Here is a 26,314-nt window from a genome sequence, read left to right on the forward strand (position 1 = left end):
CTCATGTGTCAGACAAACATTCACACCACCAATTCTTTGAGACACCCTGTTATATATTGTTTATATGGTATAAAATAAATTTCTTACTTACCTATAATGATGTGTCTCAGTACTGGATGACGACACCATCATAGCCCAGAGCGTGTTGTTCCTCCTGGCTGGTTACGACACTATGGCCAGCACCCTCACCTTCACCAGCTTCCTCTTGGCCAAGAACCCAACACACCAACAACGTCTCCGCCGGGAGCTGCAAGATCTAGTTCAGGTTCATGGTGACGTAACAAACCAAGTTATTATGGATGCTAAGTTTTTGGAGGCTTGCATAATGGGTGAGTAATATTATGTATAGTTAGGTTACATTATGTACAGTATAATTGGATATCTGCACTATATCTACATAGTTTATATACATCCTCACTTTATATAAACTTGAATAATGATTTTACTGAATATCTAACTGAAATATGACGCGTTATGTTTGTCTTTGGCTTCAGAGGCGCTCAGGTTGTATCCACCAGTGCCTACTATTGAGCGCCGCTGTACCAAGGATTATCGGTATGTTTTATTTACAGTAAAACACACACACACACACACCTGTGGGAAACAGTGTCAAGTAACGCATTTTGTGGTATGTGTATTTGGATATCATGAAGTAGAGCAGGCATGGGCAACCTTACCTCAATCATGGGCAGCACTATGATACAAATCCATCATCATAATTCTTAAGTAATATGTTAATGTTTCTTGACATTTACCAGAAGATGAGTGATGCAGTCTGTGAATACGTTGATTTTTCCTACAGTTACAGCATTTTTCTTACTTATGAGACACACCCACCAGAATAATGCCAATGTTAATCTTGGCATATGGGGAACTACAATGAAACAACCTATAGGCACACTTTTCTCTCTCTCTCTCTCCTGAGCATGCTGATTCTGAATCTATGGTCCACGATTCGATTGTGGGGTAATTAGTGGTCATAATGATGCTTGGAAAATTTTAATTACATTATTTCAATGCTAATTACTTGCCAACTATGGGTTTCCGTGGTGCGATTTTGGTGTTATTCTGGAAGTACTTAATTATTTAAATCCTGTGGGACCACTGCCCGTGACCTTAGTTAATTCCCAAGTGACCCACTGCCATATAGCAGCTAATCCACCAAACAGACCGTGCTGATCTTGGCCTGTAAACTCACACAAGTTAAAATGTTTATATTGTTGACTATACAGTATATACTTATTTCACAGTTACATTTTTGTAGTTTCTTACTCTTAGGTGATGAAACAGTAACGAATTGTGTGTGAATATTATTCTTTAAATAAATATTGCTTTACTCACCATAAACTGGCTGCATCTACTGCACCGCGGGACACATTAAATAGAACAGGCTGTGCAAACACATGGTTCGGACAGCCCATACCTGAGGTAGAGGATGTACTGTATATGGCAGAGAGGAGGTTAGGATAAGATAAATCCTCTACAGTATACAACATTTGTGTGATGATAAAATTAGTTTTTACCTGAGAGAATAAAAAAGTTATCATGAATTTTTCGGGGAATGGTGAAATTATGTTTTATATGCCTAGCCAAGGGGAGCATTTTGATACATCCTCTACCATTAATTATATATGTATATACAGTATTGTATATCTATATACTGTATGTGCATTGACATGACAGTGACAGGAGATATGTGATGGCTCGCCTACACTACCCCTGAACATGACCCTGGCAGCTGTGATGTAAGAACTTGTATAAGTGAACGTACTGTATATCGCTCCTCCCCGACTTACGACGGGGTAAGGGACCCAAATCCAGGTCGGAAGCTGAAATTGTCGTAAGTCGAAAATGCTTAAATAATACATAGAAAATCTAAAATGGGTGTATCTTTTTCTTCTCAGCACCACAAAATTCTCACTTTTAAGCTTGCCAGTCATTTTAAAGTGAATTACAAACGAAAATTTTCTCTGTGTACTGACGTTGGGACTCGAAAATACGTAATTTGACAAAATTTTGGTGCGACTGAGGCAGGTGGTAAGTGCGAGTGGTCGTAAGTCGAGTAGGTCGTAAGTCAGGGAGGAGCTGTACCCAGCTGTAGTTTAGACTGGTGATGCTTCACTTTACACTTACCATCACCACCATTACAAGATGTGTAACTACTGGATGTGTGGTGTTGGCTGCATTATAATAGTATCCCATGCCTCTGTTTATGAACTTAGAGGAGCAACTATCAATGCACCCATTACCTACAGGTTGCCCGGGACGGAAGTGACTATACGCGCTGGTGACATGGTGGTAATACCGATGTGGAGTCTACACCATGATGCCCGCTACTGGCCAGACCCTGAGCAGTTCCAACCAGAACGCTTCCTGCCCGAGAATAAAGCCACCACTGCCACTCACTTACCCTTCGGTACAGGCCCCAGGATATGTATAGGTGAGTGATGATGAACGATTGACCTAACCCGACCTAATCTAACAACCAAAGTCACGTTAGGGCGGTTAAGCTTCAAGTGAGTTAAGCTGGTGGGATGAATCTTCAAGTAATATAAGCTGGGGGAATGAATCTACAGGTAAAGTAAGCTGGGGGAGGCGGGGGTTGAATCTTTTTTGGTTTACTGTACATCCCTTGTTTTTTTTTACTCCAGCAAATCGGTTTGCTATGATGGAGGCAAAAATCGCCCTGACCAAGATGTTGTTGGCGGCGGTACTCAGTCTCCCGGAGGGTCAGGAACACATGGAGTTGGCTACGTCTTCCAACCTCATGAGACCACGATACAGTGTTAACATGATACTCACCCCTGTGATGCATTCTCCTGACTCACTCCAATGACTCACCACCCTGACTCACTGATTTACCCCCTGACTCATGCCCCTGACACACTTGACTCATTCATTGTCCAGGTTCACCCAATACGTTGACTCACGCCCCTGGCACACTGACTCATCCTCCTGACTCACACCCATAACACATATACACCTCTGACTCACGCCCCTGGCACACTGACTCATCCTCCTGACTCACACCCATAACACATATACACCTCTGACTCATGCCCCTGGCACACTGACCCACACCCATAACACATATACACCTCTGACTCATGCCCCTGGCACACTGACTCATCCTCCTGACTCACACCCATAACACATATACACCTCTGACTCACGCCCCTGGCACACTGACCCACACCCATAACACATATACACCTCTGACTCATGCCCCTGGCACACTGACTCATCCTCCTGACTCACACCCATAACACATATACACCTCTGACTCACGCCCCTGGCACACTGACTCACCTCCCTGATACACACAGTGAAGACAGCATTAATTGACCAAGATTGTAGTACAGTAACAACTAATACCATCCAACAGTTACGTCATATTGGTATTAAATATTTTTACAGTATTTGCTCCTAAAACTTTATTATTATATGAACACTTGTTATTATATCACTTAAACTAGTGTCTAAATATCCATACATTTGCTTTTTTATTTACTAGTAAGAGCATCATCTCTCCATTAACTAATATAATAGTTTGTCTATTTATATTCAGAGATGATATATGTACTGTATGAATTAATGGGTTATATTGTGCATAAATATTTAATAGTTGTATTTCATCGTAATTCATTTTAGTTTCCCTATTTTCCTTGTTATTGTCATTGATTTGCCCATTTGGCTTTATAAGTCTAAATCTACGTGTGGTATAATGTAGTACAGTATAGTGACATATCTCCCTTCTATGTGTACTAACTTCAGCAACGTGCATATTCTAATATTAGTTTGGGATGGTTTATGGTGAATTATATTGTTCAAATATTACTTTTTTGAGTACAGTATTTATATAACTTTATTATTATTTTACTTTTTTTTTAGCGATGTTAATATTTAAGTCATTTCAACTGTAAAGATAAAGCTCTGAGTGGTAATATTATTTGTTGCAAAAAATTATTCTTTTCATGCATCTCTTTAACAAACATAATACGTACCTGTATGTATAATTTTGTTCTCTTTTACTTGTATTTCTTACCATACATAATCTATAGGATCCACTTACTGCAATAAAATCTTTGAGAAACTTGATGGTTTTGTCATTAGTATAGACGGTACATGACTACGCTTCGACGGCTAAGGTCTTGAAGTGCGTGACAAGGTAATATTTATACATATTATCCCACCAACAATATAATCGATTGAATTGTCTGTTCCTATTTTTTTATATACTCACAGTACACTATAATAAACTAGTTACAATAATATTAACGTAACAGCTGTGAGATTGTCGTTAGAGCTTATACTCTTACGTTTATTAGTAACAAGATTATGATTTCTCCAATACAGAATTTACAATTTTCATATTTATATACTGGGGTAGATAATAAATAATCAAATATTACTAATTACCAATAAGGCTTCGCTATTTGTTATTCCATTCTTACACATATTGTGCAGAGGAACATCTATTATAAATGTTCAAATTAGCTTTCTTAATATTTATCATAACTATCAAGTAATATATCTCTACCCTGTGTTATTAACGACTTGCAGTGTTTCATGAGTGAACTTGTGGGAAGGGGAGGAGGAGTACGGTCAATGAAACAGACGGGGGTTATGTTCCTTGGATTATTAGATAAGAGCACTCTCGTGTTAAGTTAGTTGGGTAATTATATAGGTAATTATATATATATGGGTAAATATATATTCCGCGAGCAAAATTGATTGAAACAATTATAAAAATGATGGATTTTCATTGGAATATTATAGTGGACACTGTTGTAGTTTGTGGAAATATGTTAAAAAATGGATAATTTTAAAATAAATGCTACTTAACATTTGTGGATTTTAAAAACAGACCTAACCAACCAAACCAAACAAACCTACCTAACTTCCCCAGTACTTACATTAAACAGAAAGAACTTACTATGATATGGTGAAATTTGAGGCATTTCTAGACGTGAGATGATACGGTCGCATCGGCGCTATGCAACCTGGCGGGTTAGTCCTATATGTTAACCTGTTAGTTGTCCCATCAAAATATGTTCGAGAAGGTATTAGGAGGGAGGAGGGATAAGAACATAAGAATTAATTTTTCCCTACCGTCGATTAATTCTATCCAAATTGTTTCTGTATTCCGCTGTTTTTATTTCCTTATTTATTTCACACTTCAGATTATCCCCGACATAGATTGCTACTCCACCTCCTTTCTTGGATGTCCAAGGGGGTAAAATTTTGTACACACGAAACTTTCTTTTTATATTAGTGCACCGTTCAATCTAGCCTAACCTAATTAGTGGGACCCCCCCCCCCTGATTTGATTAGGTTAGGTTAGGTTGAGTGAGGTTTGATTGGTTTTGGTGATTTTCTGTTTTTTACACATTTCTAATAACCAAAGAACGGTGCACTACTATAAATTGACCCACTAAAAGGACAGATCCCAGAGAAAGACTGTCAAGGAATCGGCTTACAAGGAGGTCATTCGATAACAAAAGCTGATAAGATATATTATCTACAAGAGACCAATGGTTTAATTTGGCTACTGGTGTACATTACATAGGCAATTGATTAAACCAAGGTATATACTACTACATAATACACAACAATATCGTTGAGGGTTAATGTAAGAAAGTTTAAGACAGGAGTCAAAACACCTGTTGCTCACCTCTGCTTCCTTCTCTCCACTACTTGGTCCAGTTTTCACCTCTAAAATAATCCTTTTTCTCGTCGTCTTCGATCAGTTTCCAGCAATATCACTTACACATCTTATTCTTAATATTTTGGCTAAAGGTAATTCGTAAATGTTTCAAAAATATGATAAATAAAGCGAGGAGGCCGAGTTTGTACCTGTATGGAAGGGGAGGTAGATATGTCACTGATTGGCTCAACAGATAATGGGGGATTGGCCCGGGTTATTTGATTTAAGTTCTTTACTTATATTATAAAAAGAAAACTAAATAAGAATCAGGTTTCAAAGGAGTATTTTTGTATTTGTGATTTTTAAAAGCTTTTAATATTTTCACTGTTTCGTTACTGTTAGAGGTTCTCATCATTCAGAGACACAGACATGTTTCTCGCTATCTTAACACTACCAAAAATCTTATGATTCAAAATATGAAGAACACCACGACAATGAGTTTCTATATCCGTCAGTTGTTCCTGTGTCACACTCTGCCTCCACTTCTGGTAGATGCCTCGTGTGTCCCGTACTGTGGTCCAAGGGGTCTTCTCTGTTAGTATATTAACATGTGTGTGAGACTGTAAGTAATTTAGTACACCCTCCGGCAGATCATTAAAAGAACCTGCATCATTTTTTTTATATCTTTCGTTGTTATTATCGAAATCACCAACACTTGAGTGAAATTTACCCACACGAGACGCATTACCACGTTGAGCCTCATTGGAGGTGTCTCTCTTGAGGAACCTGAAGACATCTCGGGTCCTGCCGTACGGGTCCCTACACAGGTCCTCGTACCTGAAACAGGAACACTTGAGCGACTGTCTTTATAAAGTGATGGTGATAGCTTTACAAAATGAATGAATGTGGCTTGAAGATAATATCTATATTATACAGTACCAGTTAAAAGATTGATATGTAAACAAATCAAACACAATTCTGGCTGAATAACCGAATTCCATTGACATTTTGAAGAAAAAAAATTTTTACTCTCATGAATAGACAATGGCCAACACTTACTTTAAGAAATAATATTTGTCAGGATAAAGCTGTTCCATTTCTCGCCGCTGCTCAAGATCCTGAAACATAAGATAAACCATTACTCGTGGGTAATTGGATTCGTTTTTCTTCACTGGAGATTGATATTATTTTGTCCTTATTGATTTATGCCTTAGCCTTGTGTGCTGTGAATGTGAATATTAGTGTCTTATATTACCAATCAATGCCTTAAATTGTAATCAATTAAAATATTACCAAAGTTCAGTATGATCATGGTACAAAATGTGGCTGTATTACAGCTACAAACGGATCTCAATTGAACTTTTGTAGCTTGAAAATAAAAGTTTTTTTATATTATCTTTATCAATATAGCTTGTTTTTTGCTGTAATACGTTAGTTTTTTATAATAAATTATTAAAATCTGGAAAACCATTTGTAATCACTAGTCACCCAGTAAGGCCATGGTATATATAACATCATTAAGCCTAAAAAAAATCTTTAACTGGACCACTAAGAATGGCTAACGACAAGATTTAATTTAGAGACACTCAGTAAACAGAAATTTTCATCATTATGGGAATACTAGTTAAACCCTCACCTCCAGGATCCTACTGCAGATAGTCTCTGTAGTCAACGTCCACTCCACTTTGGTTATGGATAGAGATGAACCTCGAGGGTCACGTACTAAATGAATCACTTTGAGGTTGAGATATTTATCATCCAGTAACGGTTTCATCCAGGCAAGACGAGTACGGATTGTCTTAATAATCCTGAGAGGTTCCATCTTGCAGTAGTCTATTATTCTCGACAAGACCACATCGCCCTTCGTCTTGCCATATGTATAAGGATGCTTGATGCTGACGGAGGGAGACTTACCCACACCTAGAAGATCTTCTCTTAGATTACAAAGGAAATTTCTTAGTATTTCAGCTCTTACATTTTCCTCATTTTGGTCAGATTTTTTAAGTATCCTGACGGGCTCGTAAATATATAAGTTGTGTCCTTGTGAAGCCAATAATTCACCTAGAAAACTGGATCCACTTCGACCTACTGACGTTAATACAAGGACAGACTGTGTATTGTGGGTTTGATTGCCCTCAAACTGTCGACCTGTAACATCATCACTCGAGTTTTTCAAGACTGCACTGCTTTTGAATGATTCAGGAACATCCTTAATTGTTAAAGATGACTGATTGTAGGTCATTGTAAATTGTCCGCCAGAGTGGATGAAGTTTTTCCGGGTGTGAGAACTTCCATAAGGATAAACTTCCCTGGATTGCTGTCGAAGGTGACCTGTGGGTAAACGTTACAATGATCAGTATTGTTTTAATCGTATTTTTCATTGATTCACATATTTTAATGAAATCAAATTGCATAATTTTTTTAGCAATTGCCTTAATACTTTCCCATATACTGATTATCCACGTTTTATTTTTACTTTTATACTTTTCATATGGCACGACATTAATTCTTTCTCCTAAGATTATAATTTTCAAGTAATTTTTTTCCCATATCTTAAAAAAAAAAATATCCAGTACAAAAAAAAACACGCAATGGATACATTTTATAGTTCTGTACGGGTCCGTTGCTTCCTCCCTTATTTTCTGTGAATATTTCTTACCGGTCACCAAGCAGAACAAATTATAAAAATAAATATTTGACCCACATAGTTTTGGTGACTAGATATAACTCCAATTTTTATCTAAATCTTTAGGCACAAATAATGCTTCTGACCAATGTTTACATTGCATTCTAACATCAACATAAGAATCAATGCATAAATTACATACCAGGAATACTGTATAACTAATTAAAAAAACATCCACATCACGATCATTACCATTATTTTGTCCTAAACTGGATGAGCACGAGGCTATTGTAATGTCTTAGCTGCCGGCCTGCAGGTTGTGCGGGATTAAGATTGACTTGTGGAAGTTGCAGCGGCCCGAGCCTGGCCGCTCCGGTGACCGCGGCTAAGGTGAGATTGAGTTGCAACGGTGACGCCCAGGGGCGGTGCTACTGACTGCTCAAGATACAGATCTGCCATGCAGTCAAACTTTACAATTCATCTGCATATTCCCTTTGGTAGCGATTCAGATTGTCTTCACTATGACAGGTAAAATCATGTAGCATTAGCCAGATGAATATAATCCTCAAGCAGAAGATGGAGGTTTATAATATCTACATTCAATGACCTCGATTAGACGGTTTTCCAAAATACTGTATTGTTGTCCGTTAAATTGGGTATAAAATCTAAACAAACCTCGATTTAGCGCATTTATTTCTCTATATTGTCCGTTAGATGGAGGGTTCATTTAAAATCCTAAGAGATACCGTTAAGACGGAACATACTTAAAGAGACTCACCAGTACGTACCTGTGATCAGTAAGATGTTCAGCAGTACGATACATACGAAGGTAATCAGGCCAAAAGCTTCCCTCTTCCTCAGCGTCAATTTTATTCTTCTGTAAAATCTTGAACAAAAATAAAGATGACAACGTTGACAAGTATCGTTTATATAAATTTCATTTTTGAAGTCATACGGTCTTAAGGACGATGGTTTAAGCTATATTTATCATGGTGACTGGTGTTGTGAAGTAACCTTGTGATGGTGACTGGTGTTGTGAAGTAACCTTGTGATGGTGACTGGTGTTGTGAAGTAACCTTGTGATGGTGACTGGTGTGAAGTAACCTTGTGATGGTGACTGGTGTTGTGAAGTAACCTTGTGATGGTGACTGGTGTGAAGTAACCTTGTGATGGTGACTGGTGTTGTGAAGTAACCTTGTGATGGTGACTGGTGTTAAGTAACCTTGTGATGGTGACTGGTGTTAAGTAACCTTGTGATGGTGACTGGTGTTAAGTAACCTTGTGATGGTGACTGGTGTTAAGTAACCTTGTGATGGTGACTGGTGTTAAGTAACCTTGTGATGGTGACTGGTGTTAAGTAACCTTGTGGCGGTGATCTTACCTCATAACACAATTTGTCATTAAAAACTTCATATCCTCCCTGTGTGGTTAGTCACTGTTATCACTGTTGCACCACACACACACACACACACTGGCCTGGCTTGGTTGTGAGTGGTAGCGGTGTGGTTGTCGGGAAGGTAATAGAGTTATTACTGAACGCCCCAGCAGGAGCAACTCTTCCAAGTAACGGAGTCCCTCACTCACCTGCCTCTTCCCCCCACGCACCCCCCAGCCCCCACCTTCTCTCCAACGACACCAACTTCCGGGCTGCAGTGTCATCCAGTTGTACTCATACAGCACACATCCTGCACCATCACAGCAGACGGTTATTTGGCTGATTTTATACCATTTACCTTGTTTGTATACCTGCACTGTTTTCGGTGTTCAGATGAGGAGGGACCCTTAAACACCTAAGGGAATTTTAACCCCTATATGGGTTTGGGTTGTTTGGTTCACACTCAGGATGGGATGGAGGAAGGAAACTCACAATGTGCTCTCCGTATACATGTTGTATTGCATGTACTATGCAGCTTGGTGCTGGGAAGGCAGCATGGTTACAAGCGTGATGTAGAGAGAGCTGGTTGGTGAGGATGCTCAGAGGAGGACAGCTTGTGGGTCGCCATGCTCGCCGGCGGGAGCGAGGGCCGCCAGGCAGCGGAGGAGGAGGAGGTGTTGCTGGCTGGTTGGTGTAGGTAGAAAGAGACAGGTCACCACGAGGTCAGGTCTTAAATAGCTGGGGTAGGCGTGGCTTAGTAGTTGACCCCCGCTCCGTGATGTATGGCGGCGCTGGTTGACCTAGACCACGAGGCATACACTGGGGAATTGGTGGGGTCGGCTACTCAGCGACAAACAGCGTTTGTAGGGGAGAAATCCACTACAATACTCCCCCTTCCCTCCAGGCGGTGTAGGAGACTTGTTGTCTGCAGGGTTGCATAGCACATGTGAGGCAGAACGGGCGGTGCATGCCTCATGTGAGACAACGGCGATGGCGTGGATGAGCCGGTCGCTGGATACAACTGTCTAGATACACCATATCTGTGGGAGTAAAGAGGGAGAAAAAGGGTGTGTGGAGGCGATGAATGTTGTGCTTCCCTCACGGCAGGTACAGAGTCGTCAATTAAAATCAATAAACCTTAGTGATGGTCAGTTCAAAACTGATAATATGTTACATAAATTTATTTGTCAGTGGCCCAAGGTTAAAAATGCTTTGAAAACCTTTGATCTAGATGTATGATAGTTATTTTGTGGGTCCCTTATTTTTGACCTGACCTGACTAGTCACGTCACCCCTCTTCTCTTAAGTTCCTCTACGTGTGTGTTGGTGTGGGGATTAGATGGATGACATCATTATGACCTGACCTCATGTTTTTAAGGTCACCCTGTATATTTAAGCCTCTCTCTGTCCATGTAATCCAGTTGCCTCTGAAGATGTCTTGAATAAAGACGAAAGCTAAGGTGCTCCGTTGTTTCCATTTTCCCGTGTGATTTTATCAAGATTTATCTTATCCACGTATTTATTGTGGATTTACATGATATATATATATATATATATATATATATATATATATATATATATATATATATATATATATATATATATATATATGATAAACTGTATACCTGCACTCCATAATATATAGTTATTATATTCACAAATTAATAGTTCCCCATTCACTTTTCAAGTAGATTGAGAAAATGAAATATTTCACCGTTAACTAAACTATAATATTTACCAGCTTAAATTCATCTAACACAACCGTTAATAAATAGAATATATTTCACTGGTGAACTATATACAGTATACTAGTTTGTTAAGCCATCATAAATTAATAGACCTCTAGTGCTGGATGCCCCTCCCGTCCTTACAGTCGTCTATGCCGAGTGAGTTAGACGTTACTTTTACTTTACTTTTCTTTTATTCTCTTCACCAAATGATCGGCTCGTTAGCCGCCCGGGCGATCGGTCGTCTCTGTCACGCACTGTTGGGAAGTACTGGGCATGCACCGGCTCCTGAATGTACCTGAACTTGCTCCAGTGTTGGTCAAGTCTTGTCTTGAAAGAGCTCACACTCGGTGCCGTCACAACACTCTCTGGTAGATTGTTCCAAGAGTTTACAACCCTCACTCCGAAAATCTTTGCCCTCACAGTTTTCTGGACTTGCGGCTTCTTCAATCTTGAGCTGTGACCCCTTGTAGGGCGAGCGTCCCCCAGCTCCAAGTAAGGACATAGTTATTTCCAAGGTCAAGCCAAAAGATCACCATAATCTTTGGGTCAAAAGTTGGAATTTGATAAATACTAGTTCTGATGACTTGGGGAAAATTGATTTGGTTTTGTAATGCTATATTTTACTTGCTACACTGTATATGTAATTCTTGTGTTTTTGTTATTTTGGATGTACTGTACTTAGGTAGTTTAACATAATAATTTGTAATTTTCAGATAAAAAATTGTCATATTGTTCCAGCCATAATCTTAAAAAAGATCACTTGACGATTCTCCTCTTCAACTTATTTCACTTAATGATTAACCCCCTAACCTTACCCCATCCCCCCAAATAATGTTAGGGTGATTAATCTTTAGGTGAAATAAGGTAAGGTGGAGATTCTCTAGGTTATCTCAATTACCAGAGTTCATATTAAACTGGTACAGTGTATGAGATGCACATACTGTACTGTACTGTATGGGTTTATGCACCCAGCAAATATACATATTTCATCTGTCCATCTGATTCATTGCAGAACCAGATACATTCACAATATATCTACAGGATTGCTTTGTTGGACTTTTCTCAGTATAATAAAACTGAGGAGAAGATCGTTTCAACGATCACTTGGGGGGCACTGAAACCCTGCAATTGCAAGGGCAGTCCTGGGGGTCTGGACCCCCCTTTTTCACTAGAAAATTCCAGCACTTTTTCTTTAATGCAGTATTGTACTCAGGCATTTTTGTATAGTAAAAAGCATTTACTATAGACTTATTGGTAGGATTTGAAAACCCCCCAGCTGGGTGGGCTCGCTGTGCTCGTCATGTTCCCCCCCCTTCATATTCCTGGATTCGCCCCTGAATTGTATGGGTCGTGGGCCCTTAAGACTGTATGGAAGGTCATGGAAGTAATACAACAGTTTACTATAAAATATAATAATACTTTATTTACAACAAAGAGTGTTCAGTTGTCACTCTCAAAGAAGATAAGCATGACAAGAGAAGCGGAGGTGAAGCTGGAACTTAAAACTAACAAGGCACTATTTCCCGTAGTGGATGAGACTTGTGGTCCTCTACAGAGTACGAGTTGGTGGCAAGAATTCCGTCACTTTTAGGAAATGGGAAAGATGCAGCGAACACACACAACCTTTCTAAACCTCTCCTTTGGGAAAACTAAAAATATATATACCAGTATTTGTTAAAACTAAAATAAAAAGAAGAAAAGTGAGTTTGGTGGATGAGTGAAGTACTATTTCATAATTTTACCGTTGATATGATACAGCGCTCCTCACTATTTTACCCTCAATCAGTATTATATATTTTTTTTAAGAACATTATTTATTTTCTTCACTTACTTGTGCTTCCTAATTAGAAGCTGTACTTTTCATACAAGTTTTTTTCTTATAAACGATTTAAATATCTATAATATTATTGCTTTACCGACGTGGGTTAGGTTTCATGAGATGCAGGAATGTGACCGTGGGCAGATGAAATTAAAGGAATATTGTAACTCTTAAGCTGGAGTAAATGTACTTTTATATTATACTGTTACAGTACTTAGTTTTTGATTGATACAATGTTTCGCCCTTTTTATTTGTTAATCTATAGAGGTGCAGTTATAAAACAAACACACACACACACAAACACACGTGGAAAAGATCTAAACGAGCAAGAAATGAAATGATCCAAATGACAACTTTTAACATCAATGTAGGTAACTGATGCAAGTATCCCCGTACAGCATAAAAGATGACATATCCTCAGATACCTATGCCATGATACAAGTACATCACTCAGCTTTAAATAACTTGTATATGAGGCAATAAAATGTGAGGTGGAATTATGATTGATTGATTGAGTGAGTGATTGACTGACCGATTGATTGATTGATTATGGTAATCACATTCCTGGCGACACAACAGCTTAGCTCATGTGCCGTCGAATTAAACTAAAAGCTTAGAAGGCTAAAAAATAATGCAAGGTAAAAAAGGAAATTATGAAGTACTGTACAGATAATGATTCATTACATGTGTTAGGTAGAAAGATATATTTTTATTTTATGATGATTAAATAATTAGATATAGTATCACATAAAAAGATTAATTACACCCCATATTATATTTTGAATCTAGTGTTTAACAGGAAATGCCAGCATAATCACGAAGGCCAAAGGATAGGGGTCATAGGATCACAAAGTCAAAGGTAAAGGGGTCATAGGATCACAAGGTCAAAGGGATAGGGGTCATAGGATCACAAGGTCAAAAGGATAGAGGTCATAGGATCACAAAGTCAAAGGGATAGGGGTCATAGGATCACAAGGTCAAAGGGATAGGGGTCATAGGATCACAAGGTCAACAGGATATGGGTCATAGGATCACTAGGTCAAAGGGATAGGTGTCATAGGATCACAAGGTCAAGAGAATAAGGAGTTCAACAGCATCAGACAGACAGACAGACTTGTATGAACAAAAAACAATCTAGCAATTCAACACAACTATCAGAACCTGATCTTCCACGACGATATAATTGCCACTGAACTCGGGTCAAGTCTCATCCCTAAAACTCATTGACTGGAATTCAACGAGGTCCTTAACGTACAAATAAAAACGTTATTTTATTAAGAGAAGAAAATTTTTAAAAACTTAAAAAAAGGTTGTTTAGTAATGACACTCAGACAGTACAGTGAAGCCTTCAGCTATAACAGATCTATCTAATGGATATTGTCCGTTAGATGGAGGTTTTGCATCTAAAGGAACGCAATATAACGGACCTCCCTCTCCCATCGAGTCCGTTCCGTTAGACTTGTTTCACCGTATAGTATATAATTCCGTACCATGAGTTGGACGGTTGATGGGAACTGGAATCTAGCAATCATGATAATAAAGAAATACAATACAATAGAATATGACAACAAACACAATGGAACCAGTTGGTATAAGTGGAGAGACTAACATGCTAGACTATACGTCGTCTTCATCGTAAATTTGACTAAAAATTGGGTTCATCGAGTAAATAAAGTCTATTGAGAGTTGTAAGTACAATATTGGACCAAATTCCCAAGATTTTTGTCTGAGGAGAAGGAGAAGACCATTACAATTCTTAACTGAGTTTCAAATTAACTTTAAAATCTGAATTATATTGTATTGAAACTTAAGAAAAACCCAATTAGCTGTAAATTTATTAGTTTCTCAAATCTAAAACATAAATGGTGTAAAATAATGATTATCTTCGAGAGTTCTGCCTTAAAGGAAATTGTCTAATAATCGTGAGTACAGAACAGGGTATAAGAAATAGTTTTTGTTCATTAGTACATCCATATGACCATTCACTATGAACCATGTAAAAAGTTATCATCCTATATACTTTATGAGCAAGTGTAATGACTAGCTCAAATCATGAGTGTACAACATTTGATACATACATTGCTGGGAAACACAGATATGTAGTGAACATATTAGTGATATTTTTTTACACCATCCATAATGTACAGTGTGTCTCATAGGTCATTCACAACAGGCATATTAATATACTTTATTTTCTTTTTCAAATGAAGGAATCATAAATAGTTAAACTAAAATGATACAAAATTTAACACAATGAATGATCAGTTTAATATTCCTGTACAGAAGGCCAGTTGCCACACACTGATCACGCGGTAAAGAAATCAATTGACAACGCCCACATGCCTGAATGTTGTTGATTAAATTTTCTTGCAACCGATCAGTGTATAGAAACTGGCTTTCCCTACATGAACATTAAACTTTTTCTTTTCTCATGTTAATTTTTATGTTGTCTTTGTTATTTCCTGATCTGTAAAATAAGAGAAGACCTTTACTAGCCCTATGGCACATGACTTTTGAGACACCTTGTATAACTCAATCAATTCACTGATATTTTTACCAGATTCACAAGATCTCGTTCCTAGAGGCAACTTATGAAGTATACAGTAGTTGCTTGATCCATACACTGTACTGTATATAGTACAGTAGTGTCTCTATATCATATATTTCACATACAGTACTTTTGTTTGACATATACAGTGTTGTCACTATACTGTACACATTACTCTTCTGGGGTTATGGAAGGCACAGTCTCTCCAAAAGGTGTCTTTACGGAGGGTTCCAACGAATGAACACCACAAGTCCTGTCATCTCAGGTTGGGTGGTCTTATATTGTTTAACACAAAAATCGTACGGACACTTTTTGGAGTGAGTGTACACTCGATTGCTGTCACGTCAAGGCCTCGTTACCCCATTACTTTACGGACACAAACAGGAAGATATGTTGTTTGTAAACATTAATTAAATAACTCCAGTGATGACGTTTATAATGACTTAACTACGGTACGTACGTCTTGGATTACACGGGTGTCTGCCAAACCTACTGGCTCTAGCCTCTGTTACTCCTTGTACAAAAAATTCTCTATTTATATCACAGCTACTTCATCTCAGATAGCAATTTGATATTTATCTAACACTCAATAGAATATAAAAATTATTGAGATAGTCAAATACGGTCGTGTATATATTAATGCAAGACCATCTTAACTATACTCCAAGGTGATGGGTTAACATTCTCTTAATTCCTAACTGGCAACATTCCCCTGGACAGTCTCTCTATTCTTCAAAACTATAATATTAATATATTCATCTGTGATAAGTTTTAGTACCACAACAATTTCTTAATTTTAAGAAAACTAAGAAAAATAGTCCAAATGTTATCACAGTAATTTATTTAGTATGTAAACAAGACCAGGATAACTTGTCTTCACAGTTTCACTCACTTTTAATTTTATCATTAATAGAATAATTTTTTTTATGTATTACATTTGATCCAACTATAAGAAACTGAGAAGACAGTGAGGTAATCATAATTTATCTTCACACTGAGAAAGACGACAGACTGACTCGCTGTAAAACCTTTATACTTGTAGCAAATATGAGAATTAATAAGGGAAGGAAACTTGTGAATTTTAAAATTATTAAATTTTCTTAAGAAAAACATATATGGCAGAAAACAAAAATACTTGCACAATTAAGTCACTTTCAAAAAGACGTATAGTTAGTATTACGAAAACTCTCAAGTTTTATAAAAATCTAAATAAATTTACAAAAAGTATAATGCAATACAACTTCGTCCCGGTCTGTCACTCGCTACGTCTTCGTTGTGCGTCGTAGTCGTAAACGCCGACGACGAACCTCGGTCACGGCAGCTACAGTATCACACTAGACTAAGCGACTGCCTCGTCAAAGTGATTTACCCACAGTATCGGGCCAACTACACGACAACACAAAATTTGGCAACGGACACAACACAAAGCAGCGGTGGGGACCTCATGATTCGTTGGAGGTGAAAATGACCAAAATGACTGGTGTGGAGAGGAAGAGGTTGTATAATGGCAGCACAAATGCCTTTACTACAGACTACAAGTTTTGAGCTGTACAGTAAATCACAAAAAAAAATTTACTCATTCATACAACAGATTCTAAGAAAATTTCAACAGTAACTAAATATAAAGTCAACAATGTCTCTCTTGCTCTCCACAAAACAAGTCTTTAACAGGAAAATGACACAACTAAAGTAACGGCACATTATGTATCTCGGTGGTAATCTCAAGTACCGGTAACTGTTGCAAACTCTACCGGCTACACTGTCTACTTTTTAAGGCTTTCCTCATAAGGTGAGCGGACCAATGTACTGTACTCTTGTAGTTTGATTATCTGGAATAATATAACTTTTCCTGACTACTAAAATAACTTAACAATTACAGTAACAATTGATAGTGATTGTAGTACAGTAATGGACAAGTTTGGTGGCTCTTTAACCTTCATCACAAGAGATACTGTACACTCGTGTGTTCTAAAACATAATTGGATAAAGCTTCAGTTATACAAATCAAATGTGATGTCTTGACTTACACTTATTGAACATAACCAGATTAATTTAGGTTTGGTGTTTCTAATAAAAAAAAAATTGGGAGCTGTGGTTGACTGGATAAAAGACTCACCTCTGTCTGGAGGACTGATGGTTCACATCAAGGTCTCCCAGCTGTGAATGGCAAACATTACAGTCAAGGAAAGTGAAGTTGGTCGAGTGCAGTGTTGGCCATGCTGCCTCCTGGTGTACTGAAGGCCTTGTATACTATAAACTGATCCTACACTGGCCTCAGAAGCACCCAGACTATGACTCTCACTTCCCACTAATAAATGTCTGAAATTTATGCACATTTGGGAAATATAAAATTATGTTCTGAGAATAAAACAGAATACCCAGACTCTATTTGGTAAGTTCATGTACAATATAGTAAGTAAACACAGCATTGTATTCTAAAGCTTTATCATCAATTGAGTAATTAAAGATTAAAGTTAAGTCCTGTGAGGGTAAAGATAATATCTGAAATCAGTTGTTATCATGACATAACTCTACCTACACCATGGGCACTAGCCAGGGGATGACACAACACTGTTTATCATCATCTACTACTGGACAACATGTACTGTACAGTATCCCTGATAATCTTCATCTGTAAAAAACACGACCACAAGCAGAAGGGTCTGTCGATCTGGGGCATCATTATGAAACTTTTATTAATCAGGTGGTAATTAAGATATTATTAAATCATATTGTGACTAATAATAAAATCTAGATGCATCTCACCCGACTCTTGTTAGATTAAAAACATCTATTCTACGGCTAAAAATTTATAAACGGTATTTCGCTGATGACAACTGAATACTGTACAGTACTTAATAACATTTTGGGAGAGAAAATTAATCAGATCCATTATTCCATAACAATCTAAAATTACACACAAGTACTGTACAATCTTAGTGCACAAAACATGTGAACAGAAAACAGTTAATTGAAGCATACATGATAAATCAATCAATTGTCACAGTAGTTCTCCCACACATGATCACTTGTGGCCAAGGACAACTAGTACCTCAGTGTCAACCTTCCTGGGATCAGCAGAACGTAACATTGTTCTTGTAGTGAAATACTGCCAGATCATGTTCCTCCCAGTACCTCATGGTAGTGTTCTGGTCATTATTTATAACAGGTATATTATCAGTGGAGACAGTAAATGCTTTCATTAATTACTGAATATGTAAATGGGAGTAATAACAGGGGACTCACATGTTCTAGTTGGTAGTACTGCAAGACTTGTTTTAGTTGGTAGCACTGTAAGCCTCGTTTTAAATGGTAGTACTGCAACACTTATTTTAGTTGATAGCACTGTAAGACTGTCAGTATGTCTCACACCAAGTCTACAGCACAACACACAAGGCCAGGGTCAATGGGCTCACCTTATGATTCTTACTGAGGAAAACTTTCTTATTCATTACAAGAGGAGGGAATTTCACTCTATCATTTCATACCTTATGATGAAGATACTCAAATACAATACAGTACTGTACAGCTAAAAGCTTAACACTAATATTAAGAGACAATTTATGAAGGATGACACCACCAGGGTATCACCTCTTGTGCAAATATTACAAAATGCTGCAACAAAAAGAAAAAAACTGTGCAAGTACATCAGTTTCTGGATTATTTTCTCACACTAGGAACATCTTACAAAGAATAATATTGAGATGTCATTCAAGCTGACAAAATTACACAAAATGCAAAATGTGAGCAATTAAAAAATGGTAATGCAGATCACAGACAATAATAGGGGTATCCAGTCTTTAACTTACTGCTTTGTGATGTCTATTAAAAAAAATCTTTATTAAATGCTAAAAGGCTTCTTCCATTATTCAGAGATGAGGGACACCACCAGCATAATCCTCCCTCACTGCAGACAATCTCAAGTCTCAACGACCGACACTCCTCGCAAAAATCTTCTAATCTGTTTATTAATTTAGCGAAGACATCATTTATAACGTGAAGTAAGAAAGTGTGAAACTCCAAAGCAGCCATCGTGTGACCTTCCTGGTGAGGATCTAAGACGGTGGTCACAGTAAACCTCTAATGTCTTACAACAACTTCTTTCTTTACTATGTCAAGGAAATAAGACAATTTATCTCTGGTAAATCACTGACATCATCTGCCCTTGGTATAGACGACACAATTTCAACGTTTTGATTTTATATACAATCAGGCAGAATAAAAATATCACGTTCATGTGGACAGTTGTTGACGTCTTTTTACGGACACGTTATCAAAATTATTTTTGTAAATCAGAGGCGTTCATGGTTAGTAATGTTTGCTCTTCAATGATGCTGACAATATACTCGTAAGTCCTACATTTTCCAGCCCCATTCATTATTCATTCGTTTTCATTACTTCTTATACAATCATTCTATCAAAAATTAAAAGCAAAGGAAATTTTAAAATACAGTTGCAAATATGTGATTTACAAGCAACACATCTAAAGAATAAAAGCACAGTAATGTAGTATATATTGTCTACAATATTCTGCCATTTTTGTATTTGTCTCTTAAAAGTCTGTGGTGTTGACATATATTGAGATGTTACGCTGAGATAGAACAAAATATGGTAGGTTTTAAAAGGATAGTTTAATGTGATAATGCCAAGGAGCCATTATGGTGTGGCCGGGTGAGAAAGGCCAGAGCGAAGGTGACTGATTGGAGGGATGATGACCTCACCCCCCAGAAACACTAATTCAAGGGAACATGACCTTTATAGATGTTGTTCCTAAACTCACCGCTACATGACCAACACAGTCACATTCTTTATCTCACTGCGGTCAACACACAAGGGAGGACTATGGGTGTGGTATCATCGACTCTTAAAACAAAAGACAACACGACTATGAATCCATCATATCAACAAAAGGGGTAAAAGTCTTCTAGCATTAAAAAATAAGTCCTTTAACGTTCTTCACAACTCTTATACAGTATCATAATTATTTTAATGGACATAAATTGTGGCTCCTTAGCTCAGTCGGTAGAGCCTCTCAACCTTACAGGTATAGTGATCATAGGAGTGAAGACTTTGACTTCACTCCAGGTACTACACTACTGTACACTTAGCCCAAGACATGATTACTGCACACTTGTTGATGGTGAAACAACCCTGAAGTGGACTTGTATCACCTTGTACTGTATCTGTCTGGCCACTCTGTACTGTAACTCTCTGGCCACCCTATACTGTAACACTGGCCACTCTGTAATGTAATGCACCATAACAGGAAAAGGCTTGTGTGAATGAAAAAAAAAATATATGAACATAATAAATAAATAGTATATAATATACTTGAGGATGATCATCACAAGCTCAGTAGTGTAACATCTTTGGCTCAATATTTTCACATGAATCCCTTGTCACTTTATGTAAATTTCTCGTTTTCGAATTAGCTCGGGACAAAGTTTTGCATCCCGGTATGTGCAACTTACACATTAAGTTTATGTTACAGTCACTGTGTGAAATGTAGACTAGACATCAATGAAAATGTCTCTTGGTTCCATCAGACTTAAGGAAACAGGGAACCACAGACTTCCAAAGAGTCACATTTTGAGCATATATCATATTTTGTCTATCACATGGTACACTTATACCTGCCGACATTAAGCTTCTACTTCTTATTGAAGAGGAGAACTATTATACATTCAACTATCCAGCCTTACATTTAGCTTTTCCATCTAATGTCCGCTTGTAAATGTCAAACTGTTCCTCATATTTAACCATATGAATTGATATTGTTTTCAAGAGACTACAAGTGTCTACTAGTTTTATTTTTTCATTCCTGAACCGAGAATCTCCTATTCTTTTGATTCTCAAACTCTCACTCACGATGCCGGTGATGAGGACGTCCTCCAGCACAAAGAAGGTGGTGTCCAGGGCCTTCTGGTAGATGTCGTCCACCACATCGCTCGTGAAGAGGTATGCCGGCCCCGTCAGGAAGTCTGGGTATTTGGACTTGCTGTAAATGCTGGTGTCGATATAGTACTTGCTCTTCTTGTTCCTCACCGGCTTCCAACCTTTGGCCATTCGACCGTACATGACGCGTTGTTCCTTCAACTTGGCGTCGACAAAATTTAAAAGTAATGGCATGTTGATGAACATATCGTCGTCCGTCTTCAAGATGAACCGAGACTCAGAGCAATAGGTCTTCACCCACTCAAACATGGAGATGGTCTTCAGCGTAAGGTTACTATAATGATCAATAAAATTTGCTTGTATGATGTCCCCAAACAACTCATTTTCTTTGTCTATGTTACTCTGAACGTTGTTGTTAGTGGTCCTGCCGATCACAAAGGCCATAACCACGTCCTTCCTCACGGTGAAGTGGCCCCACGTCTGTCTGACAGCAGTGCGGTGTTTTTCATGATCGGGGGCGGTTGTGATGAGCACCAACACCTTCAGGTCCCGCCCGTTGTTCTCACACAGCTCTTCATGAGGAACGCTGAACCCAGATTCATATTTCTCACCAACCTGTAACAATAATATAATCAATACAAACTTGTAAATTTGAAAATATTGAAGTCACTCAAAAATTATCTCTACAAAATTGTTTTGGGAAAATATGACAACAGGATTTTGACAACCCTACCGAGACAACAGGAGTCACAGCGTTCATTTTAAAATTCATCGAAACCCTCCGTAAAGTTACTTTTTGTAGTGATAGTACGTACATTAAAATAATATAACGGGCGAATCCAGGGGTGTCCTGGGGATCCTTAACCCCTTTTCATCAGAAAAATCCATTACAGTAATATTTTGTTTTTAATGCAGTATTGTACTCAGAAATTTTTGTATAGTAAAATTAATTACTATTGACCTCAGAATAATATCTCCTAATATTAAGTGCACATGGCCCGCATGGTCCACCACCCACAACTTCTTGAACCCCCCCTTTTGATATTCCTGGATCTGCCCCTATATAAAATAACCATGTGTAGCAGACAATCTAGAGTTCATTATTACACACTGAATGTTAGGTGCTACTCATCTAACACAAACACAGTTGTTTTTTTAAGTAAAGTAGCACCTGTCTGTGGTTGTTGGGGCAAATATCTGATACTGTATTTAGACAATTTGGACTCCCACCACCTCTTCCTCAACATGAGAATTTAAGGAAAAAAAATCTTATGAGATGTAGAGGAGGAGTGAAAGTTTTGGTGCTTCTCATACACAACTACAATAAAGGCCTCGTCCACTACACTAATCTTCTTTACTGTAACTAATGGATTAACCAGTTAACATTCTCAAGGTTCACTGTACTGTTTAGATAATGTTAAAAAAAATCACTCAAAATGGTCATTATAATGTTAGAGTACAGAGTTGTGTTAGTGCTGTATCTCCTACAATCTCTCACTGTTGACCTATTAGTGTGATTAGTAAACTTGATACATAAAGACTTTAGCTGTTGAAGTGTAATATAAATACATTTTAAACATTATACCAGCGCTAAATTTGCGCCAGAATAGTATTTTTACACTTTTATTCTGCATAAGTAAATTTGCAAATGGAATCACACATCAATAAATAGTGCCATCAATACTATGTATATAATGACTTCACAATGTGCCCCTACAGGCCTTTAATATACTGTACAGAAATGTCCTCAGCACCGGGAATCATTACTGCCCGAAACGTTCTAATACTTTACCTTAATTTTCCCCCTAAGTGCATTAATAGCCAGGGCAGGTGCTAGCAAACTGGCCGTCTTCTTCACAGCAGTTTTCTTAGCCACAGTCTGTTTTTGCTGTGGTGCTGTGCCTGCTGTGCCATCAGTGTGTGGCTGTGGTGCTGCCTGGCCAGATGGAGCTACAGCCCGGGTGGTGGAGACCGGCACTGGCTGTACTCCTGAACCTGTGAACCAACATGAACATGATATACCGACTCACACTGTATAGAAACTACAGTACTATGATATTATGAGTTAGACCAATAATAATAATAATAATAACGATAATAATAGTAGTAATAATAATAACCTGTCTACGATTTATTGATTTCTACATCTAGCACTTCCTTCACACCTCCTCCACCTCTCATCTCCGTTATATTATGTCACGGTGAAGTGCGTTACGGCCCAGTGTGTGTGTGTGGAGGAGGGGGGGGGGTAAGAGAAGAGGAGGGTAGTGATAGGAGGAGGCAAGTTGAGAGGAGAGGAGGGGGAGAAGAAAAGAGAGGGGGGGGGGCAAGATGAGAGAAGAGGGGGAAGGAGGGAGGGGGGTAGAGTCATAACGGCGTAACCCAACAACATGGAGACCTGTCACTAGGTTACTCTGTGTGTGTGTGTGTGTGTGTTAAATTTTCCTTCACTAAGATCCCTTTTTTTCTCACTTTTAATTAAATTACTTCAACTCGACTCATAACAGCTGTGAGTTGAGCCAGTGTCAGTCAGTCCGTCAGTTACTAAGTCAGTCAGTCAGTGTATATGTGTGTTGGTCCCTTAACTGAGTCTTGTTAATCTCTCTCTCTCTTTCACGGTTACTCCAGCAATATGTGGCCGGTTAACTAAGTCAATACACACTGGCCAGTTCCACACACACTTACAAAGGGAACGAAGCAGTGTTACCAAAAACGGTGGATAACACAAAGTTTTAAAAGGTAAGAAATACAAAGGGATGGCAACCATGCAAAGTTAATTCAACAATACAGTGTTACCAGAGAAGCGACGGTGAGAGAGAGATTAAGTCACCCTGGATGATCTGTGTTGGTCCGGATTAACCCTTAAGCCACCCTGGATGATCTCTCAGCTGCTAAGATGTGGAGAAAAAAGCCACTTTCCTTGGTGGCTTTGTGAACAGGCAGCTTATGGGAGGCCACCACTAGCCCCGCCCTACACACACACACACACACATGTACATATAGCACAGGTAAGTTACTATCAAGGTAGACAATGACAGTAATTACGGCATAAAAAACTACTGTACCAGGTAACCTTCACTCCATCACAGGTAGAATGACACAGGTAGAATGTGTCATGTCTTTAATCACAGGTAAGCTATGAATTAATTACAAACGGAATATAGTACTTACCTTTAACTGACTGTTATTAACATTCACTAAAAATTACAGGTAAATGTTAACAGTCACCTGCCCGGGGCGTGACCTCGGGGGGCGGGGGGTGTAAGTGAGGGAGAGAGGGTGGTGAGGAGGTGGGGCTGGGGGGGATAAAGGTTAAAGAGGTAGTGAACGGAAGTAATTTTTCTTGTGTCAATGTTTCACTTCTCAGGTAGTCTTAATTAACTCGTAAAATCTTTCTTCCGTGACCAATATTGTAACAAGAGACAATGGTTAGGTTAGGGTTACTTGAAGTTAGGTTAGGATTACTTTAATTTAGACTATATTAGGTTAGGTTAGGTTAGGTGAGCGTTAAAGTAATTAACCTTAAGATTAAATATGCTGTTTGCTTGTGTGTGTTCGTATACTGTATATGTGTGTGTGTGTCTGTTTGTGTGTGTGGACGTGTGTGTGTGTGTCATGTGTATGTGTATATATATAAATAGATTGTGTGTATGTATATGTGAATATACATAGATGAATGTAAGTTCCTTTATAACAACATGTACACACCCAGCCATGACAGTGTCCAACAACAGAGGTGTGTACTGTACATTCTCAAACACAGGTACACCTCAAGAATTACCGTACTGTATTTAATAGCTGGTCCAGTGACTAACTCATTGTAGCGCCAGTCTCTATTAACTCTCCCGCCAGCCAGTCTGTGATCTGTTCCATGACGTCTTTCAGGAGTCAGTCAGGCAATCATGTTTTTCAGGAGTCAATTAGATAGACAGTCACATGGTTTTCAGGAATCAGTTATATACAGTCACACGTCACCAGTTACAGAAGAGAGAAAGAGAGAAAGAGAGAGAGAGAGAGAGAGAGAGAGGCGTTATCATTTATTCGCAAACACTGTTGCCAAGTATAAATCATCCCTATACACTGTTGCCAAGTATAAATCATCTCCATACACTGTTGCCAAGTATAAATCATCCCTATACACTGTTGCCAAGATAAACAAACACCTTTAACCCTAACACACCTCTTGATGTGGGAGGTGGCATGCCTGGTGCAGTGTTACCAAGTTGGCGAGCGACCACCACTACTACCCAACCAGGATATAAATAAACTAGAGATTGTATGTTCGACCGTGTACCACCACCTACCACAATCACACATACTACCACAACTACACACTACAACAATTATTTTACACACACTACCTCACCTACACCACCTACCACAACTACAATTATCTACACTACCATAAGTACACACACACACACACACTGGTTAACCTACACTACCACAACTACAAACACTACCACCATTCCTGACATTCCTTGCAGGATCCAGTGTAAACAAAATACTTAAAATAAATAAACCAAAATACACAGAAAAAAATAATGTATTTTTTTTTGTAATACATCAATGAATACAATGAGTTAATGTATGTCATGGGTTGCGTTGGGCCTACCCGCCGCACAACCCATCCCAAATGTTTGTTTAGGTAGAGATAAGGTACCCGGCCAGCTGA

General features: G+C 38.3%; 4 protein-coding genes across 5 annotated transcripts in view; 1 reads left to right on the forward strand and 3 right to left on the reverse strand.

Moving 5' to 3' along the window:
- Positions 1 to 222, reverse strand: part of LOC121854947 (battenin-like) — a 21,301-nt gene extending 21,079 nt beyond the window's left edge. Inside the window, exon 1 of the mRNA XM_042349753.1 lies at positions 92 to 222. The gene's annotated coding sequence lies outside the window, so the exon portion shown is untranslated. The remainder of the gene's footprint in view (positions 1 to 91) is intronic.
- The window catches only part of LOC121854946 (cytochrome P450 3A11-like), a 9,256-nt gene extending 4,443 nt beyond the window's left edge, over positions 1 to 4,813 (forward strand). The window contains exons 4-7 of the mRNA XM_042349752.1: positions 111 to 329; positions 495 to 555; positions 2,256 to 2,440; positions 2,652 to 4,813. Coding sequence (XP_042205686.1) covers positions 111 to 329; positions 495 to 555; positions 2,256 to 2,440; positions 2,652 to 2,836 — 650 coding nt within the window. The 3' untranslated portion in view covers positions 2,837 to 4,813. The remainder of the gene's footprint in view (positions 1 to 110; positions 330 to 494; positions 556 to 2,255; positions 2,441 to 2,651) is intronic.
- LOC121854948 (carbohydrate sulfotransferase 1-like) lies at positions 120 to 9,849 on the reverse strand. Its single transcript, XM_042349754.1, has 6 exons — positions 9,655 to 9,849; positions 9,062 to 9,159; positions 7,284 to 7,978; positions 6,707 to 6,765; positions 5,675 to 6,484; positions 120 to 256 (listed from the first exon to the last, which is right to left on the reverse strand). Exons 1-5 carry the CDS (start codon positions 9,684 to 9,686, stop codon positions 6,046 to 6,048), a joined length of 1,323 nt encoding a protein of 440 aa, XP_042205688.1. The 5' UTR covers positions 9,687 to 9,849; the 3' UTR covers positions 120 to 256; positions 5,675 to 6,045.
- A 2,924-nt stretch (positions 9,850 to 12,773) lies between these two features.
- LOC121854958 overlaps positions 12,774 to 26,314 on the reverse strand; it is a 54,960-nt gene continuing 41,419 nt past the window's right edge. For both annotated transcript variants that reach the window (XM_042349772.1, XM_042349773.1), the window contains exons 4-5: positions 23,432 to 23,634; positions 12,774 to 22,254 (exon numbers count right to left, since the gene is read on the reverse strand). In XM_042349772.1, the coding sequence (XP_042205706.1) occupies positions 21,433 to 22,254; positions 23,432 to 23,634 (1,025 nt within the window). In that variant the 3' untranslated portion in view covers positions 12,774 to 21,432. The remainder of the gene's footprint in view (positions 22,255 to 23,431; positions 23,635 to 26,314) is intronic.

This window comes from Homarus americanus, unplaced genomic scaffold (assembly GCF_018991925.1).
Source record: "Homarus americanus isolate GMGI-L3 unplaced genomic scaffold, GMGI_Hamer_2.0 scaffold23110, whole genome shotgun sequence".
Classification (NCBI taxonomy): Eukaryota; Metazoa; Arthropoda; class Malacostraca; order Decapoda; family Nephropidae; genus Homarus; species Homarus americanus.